Source organism: Babylonia areolata, chromosome 6 (assembly GCF_041734735.1).
Source record: "Babylonia areolata isolate BAREFJ2019XMU chromosome 6, ASM4173473v1, whole genome shotgun sequence".
Taxonomy (NCBI): Eukaryota; Metazoa; Mollusca; class Gastropoda; order Neogastropoda; family Buccinidae; genus Babylonia; species Babylonia areolata.
Window position 1 is genome coordinate 1165213 of NC_134881.1, and position 16965 is coordinate 1182177.

The following is a 16965-nucleotide window of genomic DNA, read 5'->3' on the forward strand; positions in this document are numbered from 1 at the left end:
GCCAGAAAGGTGTCAGCATCGGTGAAAAGCCAGAAAGGTGTCAGCATCGGTGAAAAGCCAGGCAGAAAGGTGTCAGCATCGGTGAAAAGCCAGAAAGGTGTCAGCATAGGTGAAAAGCCAGGCAGAAAGGTGTCAGCATCGGTGAAAAGCCAGCCAGAAAGGTGACAGAAAGTTGAACAGAAAGAAAGAGACAGATGAAAGAGAAAAAAGTGAAAGTCAAGATGTAACAGATGAAAGTGGAGAGGGATAAGTTACTTTTCATGGAACCTTTTACAAGTTTTTACAACTTGACTGGATCAACAGTCTGTGGAAACTATTGCACCACAATTTGCAGGTACTAGTTTCTTTCTTTTGTTACATTTGGGGGAGTCAATAAACATTTCTACATATAACTTTAAACGACATTTGGGTCTGTTGTGAATGGCAGGTTTCATGCCAGCTTGTCTTAATTGCAACTTAACATCTCTCATTTAATTCATTTCTGTCTGTAGACCTTTCACTTGGAACATAGTAGCCACTAGTTCTCTGTGTCTGTAGACCTTGCACTTGGAACATAGTAGCCACTAGTTCTCTGTGTCTGTAGACCTTGCACTTGGAACATAGTAGCCACTAGTTCTCTGTGTCTGTAGACCTTTCACTTGGAACATAGTAGCCACTAGTTCTCTGTGTCTGTAGACCTTTCACTTGGAACATAGTAGCCACTAGTTCTCTGTGTCTGTAGACCTTTCACTTGGAACATAGTAGCCACTAGTTCTCTGTGTCTGTAGACCTTTCACTTGGAACATAGTAGCCACTAGTTCTCTGTGTCTGTAGACCTTGCACTTGGAACATAGTAGCCACTAGTTCTGTGTCTGTAGACCTTTCACTTGGAACATAGTAGCCACCTATTAATTCTCTGTGTCTGTAGACCTTTCACTTGGAACATAGTAGCCACTAGTTCTGTGTCTGTAGACCTTTCACTTGGAACATAGTAGCCACTAGTTCTCTGTGTCTGTAGACCTTTCACTTGGAACATAGTAGCCACTAGTTCTGTGTCTGTAGACCTTTCACTTGGAACATAGTAGCCACTAGTTCTCTGTGTCTGTAGACCTTGCACTTGGAACATAGTAGCCACTAGTTCTCTGTGTCTGTAGACCTTTCACTTGGAACATAGTAGCCACTAGTTCTCTGTGTCTGTAGACCTTTCACTTGGAACATAGTAGCCACTAGTTCTCTGTGTCTGTAGACCTTTCACTTGGAACATAGTAGCCACTAGTTCTCTGTGTCTGTAGACCTTTCACTTGGAACATAGTAGCCACTAGTTCTCTGTGTCTGTAGACCTTGCACTTGGAACATAGTAGCCACTAGTTCTCTGTGTCTGTAGACCTTGCACTGTGTACAATCTCCCTCTTTTCCTTCATCCAGTCTCTGCTCTTAGCTCTTTGCAGTCTGCCCTTAAAGCCTACCTCTTTCCAAAATAGCCCCTCCCTTCCTGTCCTGTTTCCAGCCATAGTTACTGGTCTTCTACCTCCATGTGTTTATCAGCTTTGTCTTGCATCTCTTTTGGTTCAGAGTTCAGCATGCGTTTCAAAGTCATGGGTGAAAGCACTTTGATTTGTCTTGGCACAAGGTCCAGTGCTATTTAATACTCTTGGTATTAACTTCTTTTTTCTGCTGAGAGTAAGGTATACTCTTGGTATTAACTTCTTTTTTCTGCTGAGAGGAAGGTAATACTCTTGGTATTAACTTCTTTTTTTCTGCAGAGAGTAAGGTAATACTCTTGGTATTAACTTCTTTTTTCTGCAGAGAGTAAGGTAATACTCTTGGTATTAACTTCTTTTTTCTGCTGAGAGTAAGGTAATACTCTTGGTATTAACTTCTTAAGGTAATACTCTTGGTATTAACTTCTTTTTTCTGCTGAGAGTAAGGTAATACTCTTGGTATTAACTTCTTAAGGTAATACTCTTGGTATTAACTTCTTTTTTCTGCTGAGAGGAAGGTAATACTCTTGGTATTAACTTCTTTTTTCTGCTGAGAGGAAGGTAATACTCTTGGTATTACCTTTTTTTTTGCTGAGAGGAAGGTAATACTCTTGGTATTAACTTCTTAAGGTAATACTCTTGGTATTAACTTCTTTTTTTCTGCTGAGAGGAAGGTAATACTCTTGGTATTAACTTCTTAAGGTAATACTCTTGGTATTAACTTCTTTTTTTCTGCTGAGAGGAAGAGAAAATGAAGAGTACCATATACAAAGTCAGTATGGAGTTGTTTTTTGTTAATGTGTTAAAACCTTTTTTTATTATCATTATTTCCATCCCCAGGATCCTGAGCTGAGGAAGAAATTTGCTGGGAAGCCGGAACATCTGGTCAACTACCTGTTCCTCATCGCTGAGGAGGTATGTGTGTGTCTGGCTGACAGTTGTTGTCTGTTTGGTGATAACATACGTCTCTGCTGGCTGTGTGCACCATCAGTCAGTCGTCATGTGCATTTGGAATCTGCGTTCTCTTTCACAAATAGGACACAGATGGTTTGGTTATTGTTGAAGCCTGAGTGAGTGTGTGTGTGTGTGTAAGATTGTCTGTTATATCTATGGCTTCATGAGTGTGTGTGTGTGTGTGTGTGTAAGATTGCCTGTTATATCTGTGGCTTCATGAGTGTGTGTGTGTGTGTGTGTGTGTGTGTGTGTGTGTGTGTGTGTGTGTAAGATTGCCTGTTATATCTGTGGCTTCATGAGTGTGTGTGTGTGTGTGTAAGATTGCCTGTTATATCTGTGGCTTCATGAGTGTGTGTGTGTGTGTGTGTGTGTGTGTGTGTGTAAGATTGCCTGTTATATCTGTGGCTTCATGAGTGTGTGTGTGTGTGTGTGTGTGTGTGTAAGATTGCCTGTTCTGTCTGTGGCTTCATGAGTGTGTGTGTGTGTGTAAGATTGCCTGTTATATCTGTGGCTTCATGTGTGTGTGTGTGTGTGTGTGTGTGTAAGATTGCCTGTTATATCTGTGGCTTCATGAGTGTGGGTGTGTGTGTGTGTGTGTGTGTGTGTGTGTGTAAGATTGCCTGTTCTGTCTGTGGCTTCATGAGTGTGTGTGTGTGTGTAAGATTGCCTGTTATATCTGTGGCTTCATGAGTGTGTGTGTGTGTGTGTGTGTGTAAGATTGCCTGTTATATCTGTGGCTTCATGAGTGTGTGTGTGTATGTGTAAGATGTCACTTGTGTGTTTGTTGGGAACATGTATGGGAACAAGAATATACCCAGCATGCACTTTTGATAACAAAATGCAGTGGGGTAATAATGATAACATGCACAAAGGTTTACTTGTAGACACAAGTGAACATTAGAGCTTGCAGCCCAAGAGCACAGAAGTGTTGATAATAATGGGTATTACCTCCTGTACTCATGGGCCCACAGTGCTAACAATTGCCATCAGTATGGGGAAAATGGTTCCAAAAATTTACAACATGACACTTATGAAAACTTACAATCAAGACAAATGGAAAATGTCAGTGACAAAGTACACACACACAAATACACAAGCACACACACACACACACACACACACACACACACACACACACACACCTCACACTAACACCTAGAACACTGATTTGCACTCAAATCTTTTGAGGCTGGATTTGAACTGATATTCTCTTGTTTCAGCATAACAATTTTTTTAGTTAAGAAGAAATGAAAAGCAAACTGAAAGAAAAAACCATGTCAGTTCCTTGAAAATCATTTGACATAGAAAAAACCATGTCAGTTCCTTGAAAATCATTTGACATAGAAAAAAACCATGTCAGTTCCTTGAAAATCATTTGACATAGAAAAAACCATGTCAGTTCCTTGAAAATCATTTGACATAGAAAAAAACCATGTCAGTTCCTTGAAAATCATTTGACATAGAAAAAAACCATGTCAGTTCCTTGAAAATCATTTGACATAGAAATGAACAAACTAGAGTTCTTTCCCTTCCCTTCAGGTCCGTGAGCACATGGCCAAGATGGGGTTCCGCAGTTTCCAGGAGATGATTGGCCGTACAGACAAACTGCGGATGGCCACCGACCCTGACAACGCAAAGGCGCAGTTGCTGAACTTTGACCGCATCCTGAAGAACGCCCAGGAGATGAAACCCGACGTCAATGTCGTGGGAGGGTCTGTGAAGCAGATCTTTGACTTGGACAAAAAACTGGTATGCTTGTTTGATTTGTGAAAGAAAGGGGGGAAAAATGGAAGGGTCGTCTGTTTTGTGAAATTCATCTGGTATGGGCGTCTGTTTTGTGAAAAACAAACAAACTGGAATTGTTGTTGCTTTTGAAAGAAAACACACACACACACACACACACACACACACACACAAACTGTTGTGGTTGTTTATGAACAAACTTCGGGTCATTTGCACAACAGACTGCCTACCTGGCAGAGCTGGCTGATGGCTGCCATGGGGTGATCATTTGTTTCCTGTGTCGTTAGTCAGATATCAGGCATGCACACATACACACTCAGACAGACATAGAACATGTTACATGTTTGACCATTGCTCAAACGCATGAGCATGTACACATGCAAGCTGACAATTTATGATTCCTTTCACTGTCACCACAGTCATGATCCTCAAGTACACTGATGTACACCATGTCTGTGTGTGTGTGTGTGTATATATACTGATGTACACCATGTGTGTGTGTGTGTGTGTATACTGATGTACACCATGTCTGTGTGTGTGTGTGTATACTGATGTACACCATGTCTGTGTGTGTGTGTGTGTGTGTGTGTATACTGATGTACACCATGTCTGTGTGTGTGTGTGTGTGTGTATACTGATGTACACCATGTCTGTGTGTGTGTGTGTATACTGATGTACACCATGTGTGTGTGTGTGTGTATACTGATGTACACCATGTGTGTGTGTGTGTGTATACTGATGTACACCATGTCTGTGTGTTGTGTGTATACTGATGTACACCATGTCTGTGTGTGTGTGTGTGTGTATACTGATGTACACCATGTCTGTCTGTGTGTGTGTGTATACTGATGTACACCATGTCTGTGTGTGTGTGTATACTGATGTATACCATGTCTGTGTGTGTGTGTATACTGATGTACACCATGTCTGTCTGTCTGTGTGTATACTGATGTACACCATGTCTGTGTGTGTGTGTATACTGATGTACACCATGTCTGTGTGTGTGTGTATACTGATGTACACCATGTCTCTGTGTGTGTGTGTGTGTATACTGATGTACACCATGTCTGTGTGTGTGTGTGTATACTGATGTACACCATGTCTGTGTGTGTGTATACTGATGTACACCATGTGTGTGTGTGTGTGTGTGTGTGTGTATACTGATGTACACCATGTCTGTGTGTGTGTATATACTGATGTACACCATGTCTCTGTGTGTGTGTGTGTATATACTGATGTACACCATGTCTGTGTGTGTGTACTGATGTACACCATGTCTGTGTGTGTATACTGATGTACACCATGTCTGTGTGTGTGTGTGTGTGTACTGATGTACACCATGTCTGTGTGTATATACTGATGTACACTGTGTGTGTGTGTATACTGATGTACACCATGTCTGTGTGTGTGTGTATACTGATGTACACCATGTCTGTGTGTGTGTGTATACTGATGTATACCATGTCTGTGTGTGTGTATACTGATGTACACCATGTCTGTGTGTGTGTGTGTACTGATGTACACCATGTCTGTGTGTGTATACTGATGTACACCATGTCTGTGTGTGTGTGTGTATACTGATGTACACCATGTCTGTGTGTGTGTGTATACTGATGTACACCATGTCTGTGTGTGTGTGTATACTGATGTACACCATGTCTGTGTGTGTGTGTATACTGATGTACACCATGTCTGTGTGTGTGTGTGTGTGTGTATACTGATGTACACCATGTCTGTGTGTGTGTATACTGATGTACACCATGTCTGTGTGTGTGTGTGTGTGTATACTGATGTACACCATGTCTGTGTGTGTGTGTATACTGATGTACACCATGTCTGTGTGTGTGTGTATACTGATGTATACCATGTCTGTGTGTGTGTGTGTGTGTGTGTCCAGGACTATGATCTGATTGAGAAGTCGCGTGATGTGGTGGAGGGCAAGAGCAAGCAGGTGGTGATGGACCTGACGGTGAAAAACACTGACAGGACATTCGGAGCAACACTCTCCAACTTCATCTCCAAGTCAGTGACATCTGACAGCTGAGTTAATAAGAAGATAAGATGTGATTTGAATTGAAGGGGGTGTGTGTGTGTGGGGGGGGGGGGGGGGGTTGATGAAAAATTTAGGAGTCGGTGCAAGTCTTCTCTCCATAGCCCTTCATAGGAATGAAGAACATTTAATCATTTGACCCGTCTTGGGGAGGTTGGGGTGGGGGTGGGCGGGGGCGTGGAGGATATTAAGTAACATCAACAGTATTTCACGCAGCAGTTGTAATGGATGAAATTGGTGATACAAATGGATGAATAATGAAGCATATCAGTTTATAACCTTTCCCATTGTGATGAATTTCCCTGCTTTCAAACACACTCCTGGTGCAGCGCAACATAAATGCTGACAGGAGTGTACTGTCATTTCAATCGTTTCCAGCAAAAAGGCGCAACATACATACATGCTGAAGGAGTGTACTGTCATTTCAATCGTTTCCAGCAAAAAGGCGCAACATACATACATGCTGACAGGAGTGTACTGTCATTTCAATCATTTCCAGCAAAAAGGCGCAACATACATACATGCTGAAGGAGCGTACTGTCATTTCAATCGTTTCCAGCAAAAAGGCGCAACATACATACATGCTGACAGGAGCGTACTGTCATTTCAATCGTTTCCAGCAAAAAGGCGCAACATACATACATGCTGAAGGAGCGTACTGTCATTTCTATTGTTTCCAGCAAAAAGGCGCAGCATACATACATGCTGACAGGAGGGTACTGTCATTTCAATCATTTCCAGCAAAAAGGCGCAACATACATACATGCTGAAGGAGCGTACTGTCATTTCAATCGTTTCCAGCAAAAAGGCGCAACATACATACATGCTGACAGGAGTGTACTGTCATTTCAATCATTTCCAGCAAAAAGGCGCAACATACATACATGCTGAAGGAGCGTACTGTCATTTCAATCGTTTCCAGCAAAAAGGCAGAAGAGGGTCTGCCAGAGGGCAGCATTATCATCAACTGCAAGGGGTCAGGAGGTCAGAGCTTCTGTGCGTTCCTGGCCAGGGGTGTGCACGTCACGCTGGAGGGCGATGCCAACGACTACGTGGCCAAGGTCAGAGTTTGGCGCTTGAAATTCCACATTTTTCCCACCTCCAACATGAAGATATGTGCAGACCTGTAAGTGCCTGAACCCCTTCAGGCATTTTCCTGTACAGACCACCAAATTCGTTCAGCATGCACACCCCCAAAAAGAGGGCATGGCTGCCTACATGGCAGGGTAAAAATGGTCATACACTTCTTCCATTGAAGTCACCGCAGTCATCATGTTGACTGTTCAGTCACTTGGAGGGGAGGGTGGATGCGCACTGGAAGAAAAAATAAAAATAAAAAATAAATGAAAAAAATCTGGGTTACTGGGGGAGACTGGAGGCCCTTAACATAAATGTGTCCATGGTCTTGACATCTACGACTTCCAGGAGACTGGAGGCACTTGACACAAATGTGTCCATGGTCTTGACATCCACAACTTCCTGGAGACTGGAGGCCCTTGACACTAATGTGTCCATGGTCTTGACATCCACAAATTCCTGGAGACTGGAGGCCCTTGACACAAATGTGTCCATGGTCTTGACATCCACAACTTCCTGGGTGAGGTCATTGAAAGCCCATTCAAAGATATGAATGAATCTGGGAGTTTCAGCCCACAAATTGAAAGAATGATATATCAAGGCGTTTCAGTATAAGTAGCATCCACACCTGGAAATTCTGTGCTAGAAATTTCATCTTCTTTATCACTCTCTTTGTTTCTGCCTTTTTTCTCCCTTTTGTATTGTCTACTTTTTCTTTCTTTCTAGTCCATTCCCCTTTCCTTGTTTTTTCAGCAAGCCTTGACATTTTTTTAGGTCTCTTTCCCGCAGTCTGTGATGTATTATTATATGTGCTGCTTTGCACTTGTGATTGGGTAGTGCAGATGTGGTGTAGTGAACATGGATTTATACCAATGCATCTCCTTGATAAACTGAAACCTGTCCTTCCTGTTTTAAGTCTGTGGCAGTGTAGTTTGGAGTCCTGACTTGCGCTTGACGTGGATTTAAGTGAGGGAGAGTTGTGCAGGTCGTCAGCCTCACTCTCTGCCAGTGGCAAGACAGTTTAGAGGGATGGGGTTAGGTCAGGATGCTGTAGATGGCCAGCAGTGTTCAGCATGTTTCACTGCGCCCTTTTAGCACTCCACAGCGCATTGCTGAGAATCGCCTTTCTGCCCGTTGAACCAGTGACGGTTTCTTCCGCGCAGTCGGCCGTATCCAGGCTTGACACTGTAGGTAGACAAGCCAATCTTTTTTCCATCAAACAGTGAAAGGTGACGGTGAGCATGGTGTGGTGTGCAGGGCCTGTCAGGAGGGGAGGTGGTGATCTACCCACCCAAGGACTCCCACCAGGACTTCAGGTCAAAGGACAACATCATCGTGGGCAACGTCTGTCTGTACGGAGCCACCTCTGGCAAAGCCTTCTTCTGCGGGCAGACAGCTGAGCGCTTCTGTGTCCGGAACTCTGGCGCCATTGCTGTCTGCGAGGTGGGGCTTTGGGGGTGGTGGTGCCCACCTGCATGTGTCTGGTTGTGAAGTGTTGGGATTTTTTTCATATATAGTAGATAGAGATATATATAGAGATAGATGGATTGAGAGACAGACAGACAGACATAGACAGATAGATAGATAGATAGATTGTGTGTGTATGTGTGTGTGAGAGAGTTAACAAAATAGAACATAGGACATACATAAATCCATTCATACATCTGTCCATACACCTGCTTGTACATCTTTCCATACATGAATATGTTTCAGGGCTGTTTTAACTTTGTGTTCCAGGGCTGTGTTACCTGCTGTGTTTTATAGCTGTTACCTGTGTGTTACCTGATGTGTTTCAGGGCTGTGTTACCTGCTGTGTTTTATAGCTGTGTTACCTGATGTGTTCCAGGGCTGTGTCACCTGGTGTGTTTTATAGCTGTGTTACCTGGTGTGTTTTATAGCTGTGTTACCTGTGTGTTACCTGGTGCATTTCAGGGCTGTGTTACCTGGTGTGTTACAGGGCTGTGTTACCTGCTGTGTTTTATAGCTGTGTTACCTGCTGTGTTTCAGGGCTGTGTTACCTGCTGTGTTTTATTGCTGTGTTACCTGTGTGTTACCTGCTGTGTTTTATAGCTGTGTTACCTGGTGTATTTCAGGGCTGTGTTACCTGGTGCATTTCAGGACTGTGTTACCTGCTGTGTTTTATAGCTGTGTTACCTGCTGTGTTTCAGGGCTGTGTTACCTGCTGTGTTTTATAGCTGTGTTACCTGGTGCATTTCAGGGCTGTGTTACCTGCTGTGTTTCAGGGCTGTGTTACCTGCTGTGTTTTATAGCTGTGTTACCTGGTGTGTTTCAGGGCTGTGTTACCTGCTGTGTTTCAGGGCTGTGTTACCTGCTGTGTTTTATAGCTGTGTTACCTGGTGTGTTTCAGGGCTGTGTTACCTGCTGTGTTTTATAGCTGTGTTACCTGGTGTGTTTCAGGGCTGTGTTACCTGCTGTGTTTTATAGCTGTGTTACCTGCTGTGTTTCAGGGCTGTGTTACCTGGTGTGTTTCAGGGCTGTGTTACCTGCTGTGTTTTATAGCTGTGTTACCTGGTGCATTTCAGGGCTGTGTTACCTGTGTGTTACCTGCTGTGTTTTATAGCTGTGTTACCTGGTGCATTTCAGGGCTGTGTTGCCTGGTGTGTTTCAGGGCTGTGTTACCTGGTGTGTTTCAGGGCTGTGTTACCTGGTGTGTTTCAGGGCTGTGTTACCTGGTGCATTTCAGGGCTGTGTTACCTGGTGTGTTTCAGGGCCAGGGCTGTGTTACCTGTGTGTTACTGGTGTGTTTCAGGGCTGTGTTACCTGTGTCTTACCTGGTGTGTTTCAGGGCTGTGTTACCTGTGTGTTACCTGGTGTGTTTCAGGGCTGTGTTACCTGTTGTGTTTCAGGGCTGTGTTACCTGTTGTGTTTCAGGGCTGTGTTACCTGTGTGTTTCAGGGCTGTGTTACCTGTGTCTTACCTGGTGTGTTTCAGGGCTGTGTTACCTGGTGTGTTTCAGGGCTGTCTTACCTGTGTGTTACCTAGTGTGTTTCAGGGCTGTCTTACCTGTGTGTTACCTAGTGTGTTTCAGGGCTGTGTTACCTGGTGTGTTTCAGGGCTGTCTTACCTGTGTCTTACCTAGTGTGTTTCAGGGCTGTCTTACCTGTGTTTTTCAGGGCTGTCTTACCTGTGTCTTACCTAGTGTGTTTCAGGGCTGTCTTACCTGTGTGTTACCTAGTGTGTTTCAGGGCTGTGTTACCTGGTGTGTTTCAGTGCTGTCTTACCTGTGTCTTACCTAGTGTGTTTCAGGGCTGTGTTACCTGGTGTGTTTCAGGGCTGTCTTACCTGTGTGTTACCTGGTGTGTTTCAGGGCTGTGTTACCTGTGTGTTACCTGGTGTGTTTCAGGGCTGTGTTACCTGGTGTGTTTCAGGGCTGTGTTACCTGTATCTTACCTGGTGTGTTTCAGGGCTGTGTTACCTGTGTGTTACCTGGTGTGTTTCAGGGCTGTGTTACCTGTGTGTTACCTGGTGTGTTTCAGGGCTGTGTTACCTGGTGTGTTTCAGGGCTGTGTTACCTGGTGTGTTTCAGGGCTGTGTTACCTGTATCTTACCTGGTGTGTTTCAGGGCTGTGTTACCTGTATCTTACCTGGTGTGTTTCAGGGCTGTGTTACCTGGTGTGTTTCAGGGCTGTGTTACCTGTATCTTACCTGGTGTGTTTCAGGGCTGTGTTACCTGTGTCTTACCTGGTGTGTTTCAGGGCTGTCTTACCTGGTGTGTTTCAGGGCTGTCTTACCTGGTGTGTTTCAGGGCTGTTACCTGTATCTTACCTGGTGTGTTTCAGGGCTGTCTTACCTGGTGTGTTTCAGGGCTGTGTTACCTGTATCTTACCTGGTGTGTTTCAGGGCTGTGTTACCTGTATCTTACCTGGTGTGTTTCAGGGCTGTGTTACCTGTATCTTACCTGGTGTGTTTCAGGGCTGTGTTACCTGTATCTTACCTGGTGTGTTTCAGGGCTGTGTTACCTGTATCTTACCTGGTGTGTTTCAGGGCTGCGGTGACCATGGCTGTGAATACATGACAGGGGGTCGGGTCCTCGTTCTGGGACTGACAGGTCGAAACTTCGCTGCCGGCATGTCAGGTGGCATCGCCTACGTGTATGATGTGTCAGTATCAGAAGTGGAATCACTGGATTGTCTTGGATGGAGACGTTGTTATGTGTAGTCTGCGATACACAGTTAGGTTACAGATTGTAAAGTGGAGGATAGCATGCAATGCACAAACATGCAGCCGGTAAAAAAATTAAAAAAAGGAATCACCTTTCTACTGTTGTTTAAACATACACACACACACACACACACACACACACACACAATTCTTTGTCTGTTTGCTTCTATGATAATGGACAAAATCTTTGTATGTGGAAATTTAGTGTCAATCTAGTGTTTGGGTGGTTTAATTGTTGTAGTGCATTTTCTGTCTGTTTGCATGTTTGTCACTCTCCCACACCTCTCACTCCCTGTCACTTGGTCTGATATGATTTAAACCTCCATTAAAAAGGAGGGATGTTTGTCACTCTCTCACTCCCTGTCACTTGGGTCTGATATGATTTAAACCTCCATTAAAAAGGAGGGATGTTTGTCACTCTCTCACTCCCTGTCACTTGGGTCTGATATGATTTAAACCTCCATGAAAAAGGAGGGATGTTTGTCACTCTGTCACTCCCTGTCACTTGGGTCTGATATGATTTAAACCTCCATTAAAAAGGAGGGATGTTTGTCACTCTCTCACTCCCTGTCACTTGGGTCTGATATGATTTAAACCTCCATTAAAAAGGAGGGATGTTTGTCACTCTGTCACTCCCTGTCACTTGGGTCTGATATGATTTAAACCTCCATTAAAAAGGAGGGATGTTTGTCACTCTCTCACTCCCTGTCACTTGGGTCTGATATGATTTAAACCTCCATTAAAAAGGAGGGATGTTTGTCACTCTCTCACTCCCTGTCACTTGGGTCTGATATGATTTAAACCTCCATTAAAAAGGAGGGATGTTTGTCACTCTCTCACTCCCTGTCACTTGGTCTGATATGATTTAAACCTCCATTAAAAAGGAGGGATGTTTGTCACTCTCTCACTCCCTGTCACTTGGGTCTGATATGATTTAAACCTCCATTAAAAAGGAGGGATGTTTGTCACTCTCTCACTCCCTGTCACTTGGGTCTGATATGATTTAAACCTCCATTAAAAAGGAGGGATGTTTGTCACTCTCTCACTCCCTGTCACTTGGGTCTGATATGATTTAAACCTCCATTAAAAAGGAGGGATGTTTGTCACTCTCTCACTCCCTGTCACTTGGTCTGATATGATTTAAACCTCCATTAAAAAGGAGGGATGTTTGTCACTCTCTCACTCCCTGTCACTTGGGTCTGATATGATTTAAACCTCCATTAAAAAGGAGGGATGTTTGTCACTCTGTCACTCCCTGTCACTTGGGTCTGATATGATTTAAACCTCCATTAAAAAGGAGGGATGTTTGTCACTCTCTCACTCCCTGTCACTTGGGTCTGATATGATTTAAACCTCCATTAAAAAGGAGGGATGTTTGTCACTCTCTCACTCCCTGTCACTTGGGTCTGATATGATTTAAACCTCCATTAAAAAGGAGGGATGTTTGTCACTCTGTCACTCCCTGTCACTTGGGTCTGATATGATTTAAACCTCCATTAAAAAGGAGGGATGTTTGTCACTCTGTCACTCCCTGTCACTTGGGTCTGATATGATTTAAACCTCCATTAAAAAGGAGGGATGTTTGTCACTCTCTCACTCCCTGTCACTTGGGTCTGATATGATTTAAACCTCCATTAAAAAGGAGGGATGTTTGTCACTCTCTCACTCCCTGTCACTTGGTCTGATATGATTTAAACCTCCATTAAAAAGGAGGGATGTTTGTCACTCTGTCACTCCCTGTCACTTGGGTCTGATATGATTTAAACCTCCATTAAAAAGGAGGGATGTTTGTCACTCTCTCACTCCCTGTCACTTGGGTCTGATATGATTTAAACCTCCATTAAAAAGGAGGGATGTTTGTCACTCTCTCACTCCCTGTCACTTGGGTCTGATATGATTTAAACCTCCATTAAAAAGGAGGGATGTTTGTCACTCTCTCACTCCCTGTCACTTGGTCTGATATGATTTAAACCTCCATTAAAAAGGAGGGATGTTTGTCACTCTCTCACTCCCTGTCACTTGGGTCTGATATGATTTAAACCTCCATTAAAAAGGAGGGACAGAAATAAAAGGTAACTGTTTGAGGTACAGACAAGCATGCACATACAGGCATAAAAAACAACAACACCTAAATAAACATTCAGATCATTTCTTTGAACTCCTGAAACTAAATTTCTTTCTCAAAAATTGATTGTAGTGGAATAACAGTTTGCATCCTTTTAGATATACTGATAGCACATTTTGCCAACTGATATTACTTGATTCATGCATGTGTGTATATACCCTTGATACCACCGCTGTTCCTTTTACCAAGCAGAAGTTCAGCAACAGACAGTATCAGTTTGAGTTTCTCAAGGAAGCGATACAGCATTCAGACAAATCCATGTACGCTACCCCACATCTGCTGGGAAGATGCCCGACCAACACGCTTAGTGAGGCCTTGGGTGCATGCATAAATATTTTTGTACCTGTCAGAATGGATTTATTCTACAAAAAATTGCCACAGGACAACACTCTCATTGCCATTTGTTCTTTTTCAGTGTGGCCAGTGCATGCTGCACATGGGACCTCAGTTAATCATCTCATCCAAGTGACTAAATGCTGGGTATGATTTTCCACTGACTAAATGGTGGGTATGATTTTCCACTGACTAAATGGTGGGTATGATTTTCCACTGTCTAAATGGTGGGTATGATTTTCCACTGACTAAATGCTGGGTATGATTTTCCACTGACTAAATGGTGGGTATGATTTTCCACTGTCTAAATGTTGGGTATGATTTTCCACTGTCTAAATGCTGGGTATGATTTTCCTCTCCAAACTTTGGAGAAAGGGCAGAGTTGGATTCAAACCCAGATCCTTACAGACGCTGTATCGGATCATTCTGCCACCTTTCTCCAACAGACGATGCCAGGTTGACAACATTGGTTTCCACACAGGGCAAAGAGGTTCCACTCACTGTGCAACCAGGAGTCAGTGGCCCTGGAGTCCATGGTGAAGAAGGTGGACGTGGACTTTGTGCGGGACCTCCTGGAGGAGTTCCAGAAGAAGACCGGGTCGCAGGTGGCTCAGAACATCCTGAACAACTGGGACAAGGAGCAGGAGAATTTCATCAAGGTGGGTCACAGTTCTGGAATTCCTGGCATTGAAGATGAATTGTCCTCTCTCTGGTTTTTTATTTTTGGATTAAGAGGAGCTGTGTATTTCACTATAATTTGTCCTCTCTCTCGTTTTTTTTATTTTTGGATTAAGAGGAGCTTCCCATTTCCTAAACATTCATGTCTTCCAAGTACTTACCACTCAGGTCTTCCCATTTCCTAAACATTCATGTCTTCCAAGTACTTACCACTCAGGTCTTCCCATTTCCTAAACATTCATGTCTTCCAAGTACTTATCACTCAGGTCTTCCTGTTTCCTTAACATTCATGTCTTCCAAGTACTTACCACTCAGGTCTTCCCATTTCCTTAACATTCATGTCTTCCAAGTACTTACCACTCAGGTCTTCCCATTTCCTTACCACTCAGGTCTTCCAAGTACTTACCACTCAGGTCTTCCCATTTCCTTACCACTCAGGTCTTCCAAGTACTTATCACTCAGGTCTTCCCATTTCCTTACCACTCAGGTCTTCCCATTTCCTTACCACTCAGGTCTTCCCATTCTGTATACACTAAGGTCTTCCCATTTCCTAAACACTCAGGTCTTCCCATTCTGTAAACACTCAAGTCTTCCCATTATGTAAACACTCAAGTCTTCCCATTATGTAAACGCTCATCTTCCCATTATGTAAACACTCATGTCTTCCCATCCTGTAAACACTCAGGTCTGGAGGTCTTCCCAATTTCCAAAACACTCAGTCTTCCCAACACTCAGTCTTCCCATTTCCCAAAGACTCAGATCTTCCCCATTTCCCAAAGACTCAGATCTTCCCCATTTCCCAAACACTCAGATCTTCCTATTTCCCGAACACTCAGATCTTCACCATTTCCTGAACACTCAGGTCTTCCCACATGAGTACCGGCGAGCGCTGCAAGAAATGGCAGAAGAAGCGGTGGAGGCTGAGAGGCTGAAGAAGGAGAAGCTGAAGAAGGCTCCGGAGGACAGCATCACGGAGGAGCACCTGAGGAAGATGGAGTCCCTGGAGAACATGTACGATGAGGACATCATCAACGAACTGGGGGAGGACGGAAAGGAGGTGAGCATTCTTCTTCTTCCTTCGCTGGCTGCAGCTCCCACGTTCACTGATGTGTACACCAGTGGGCTTTTACCAACATGACCGTTTTTTCACCCGCCATGTAGGCAGCCATTCTCCATTTTCGGGGGTGTGCATGCTGGGTATGTTCTTCTTTCCGTAACCCACTGAACGCTGACATGGATTACAGGATCTTTAACATGCGTATTTGATCTTCTGGATGCGAAATCACATGAAGGGGGTTCAGGCACAAGCAGGTCTGCACAAATGTTGACCTGGGAGATTGGAAAAATCTCCACCCTTTACCCACCAGGTGCTGTTACTTAGATTCAAACCTGGGACCCTCAGATTAAAAGTCCAACACTTAGACCATTCAGCTAATGTGCCCGTCGGAGGTGAGCATGAGCAGAGATGTTGGTGGGATCCCTGTTGGAATGTACAAAGTTGATGCCCACGCTGTGTCCCCACATCTGTATACATGTATATGTGTATGGAGAGGGGAGGGTGGAGTGCACATTGTGTATGTGTGTGTTTTTCACTTCTTGCGTTTTCAAAGCACTCAAGATATTCTTTAAGTATTTGATGACTGGAAAGCACTCAAGATATTCTTTAAGTATTTGATGACTGGAAAGCACTCAAGATATTCTTTAAGTATTTGATGACTGGAAAGCACTCAAGATATTCTTTAAGTATTTGATGACTGGAAAGCACTCAAGATATTCTTTAAGTATTTGATGACTGGAAAGCACTCAAGATATTCTTTAAGTATTTGATGACTGGAAAGCACGTAAGATATTTAAGTATTTGATGACTGGAAAGCACTCAAGATATTCTTTAAGTATTTGATGACTGGAAAGCACTCAAGATATTCTTTAAGTATTTGATGACTGGAAAGCACGTAAGATATTTAAGTATTTGATGACTGGAAAGCACTCAAGATATTCTTTAAGTCTTTGATGACTGGAAAGCACTCAAGATATTCTTTAAGTATTTGATGACTGGAAAGCACTGGATATATTCTTTAAGTATTTGACGACTGGAAAGCACTTAAGATTTTTTTCTTTTGCGTTCGACAGCTACACAGTCAGGGTGCACTTAAGATATTCTTTAAGTATTTGATGACTGGAAAGCACTCAAGATATTCTTTAAGTATTTGATGACTGGAAAGCACTCAAGATATTCTTTAAGTATTTGATGACTGGAAAGCACTCAAGATATTCTTTAAGTATTTGATGATCTGAAAGCACTGGAGATACTCTTTAAGTATTTGATGATCTGAAAGCACTCAAGATATTCTTTAAGTATTTGA

The 16965-nt window shown here is 43.3% G+C and overlaps 1 protein-coding gene across 1 annotated transcript in view; it reads left to right on the forward strand.

The window, feature by feature from the left end:
• LOC143282637 (uncharacterized) overlaps positions 1 to 16965 on the forward strand; it is a 196627-nt gene that overhangs the window by 122749 nt on the left and 56913 nt on the right. Inside the window, exons 26-33 of the mRNA XM_076588286.1 lie at positions 2301 to 2375; positions 3954 to 4163; positions 6055 to 6179; positions 7130 to 7268; positions 8542 to 8727; positions 11290 to 11405; positions 14406 to 14583; positions 15465 to 15659. Of these exons, the coding sequence (XP_076444401.1) occupies positions 2301 to 2375; positions 3954 to 4163; positions 6055 to 6179; positions 7130 to 7268; positions 8542 to 8727; positions 11290 to 11405; positions 14406 to 14583; positions 15465 to 15659 (1224 nt within the window). The remainder of the gene's footprint in view (positions 1 to 2300; positions 2376 to 3953; positions 4164 to 6054; positions 6180 to 7129; positions 7269 to 8541; positions 8728 to 11289; positions 11406 to 14405; positions 14584 to 15464; positions 15660 to 16965) is intronic.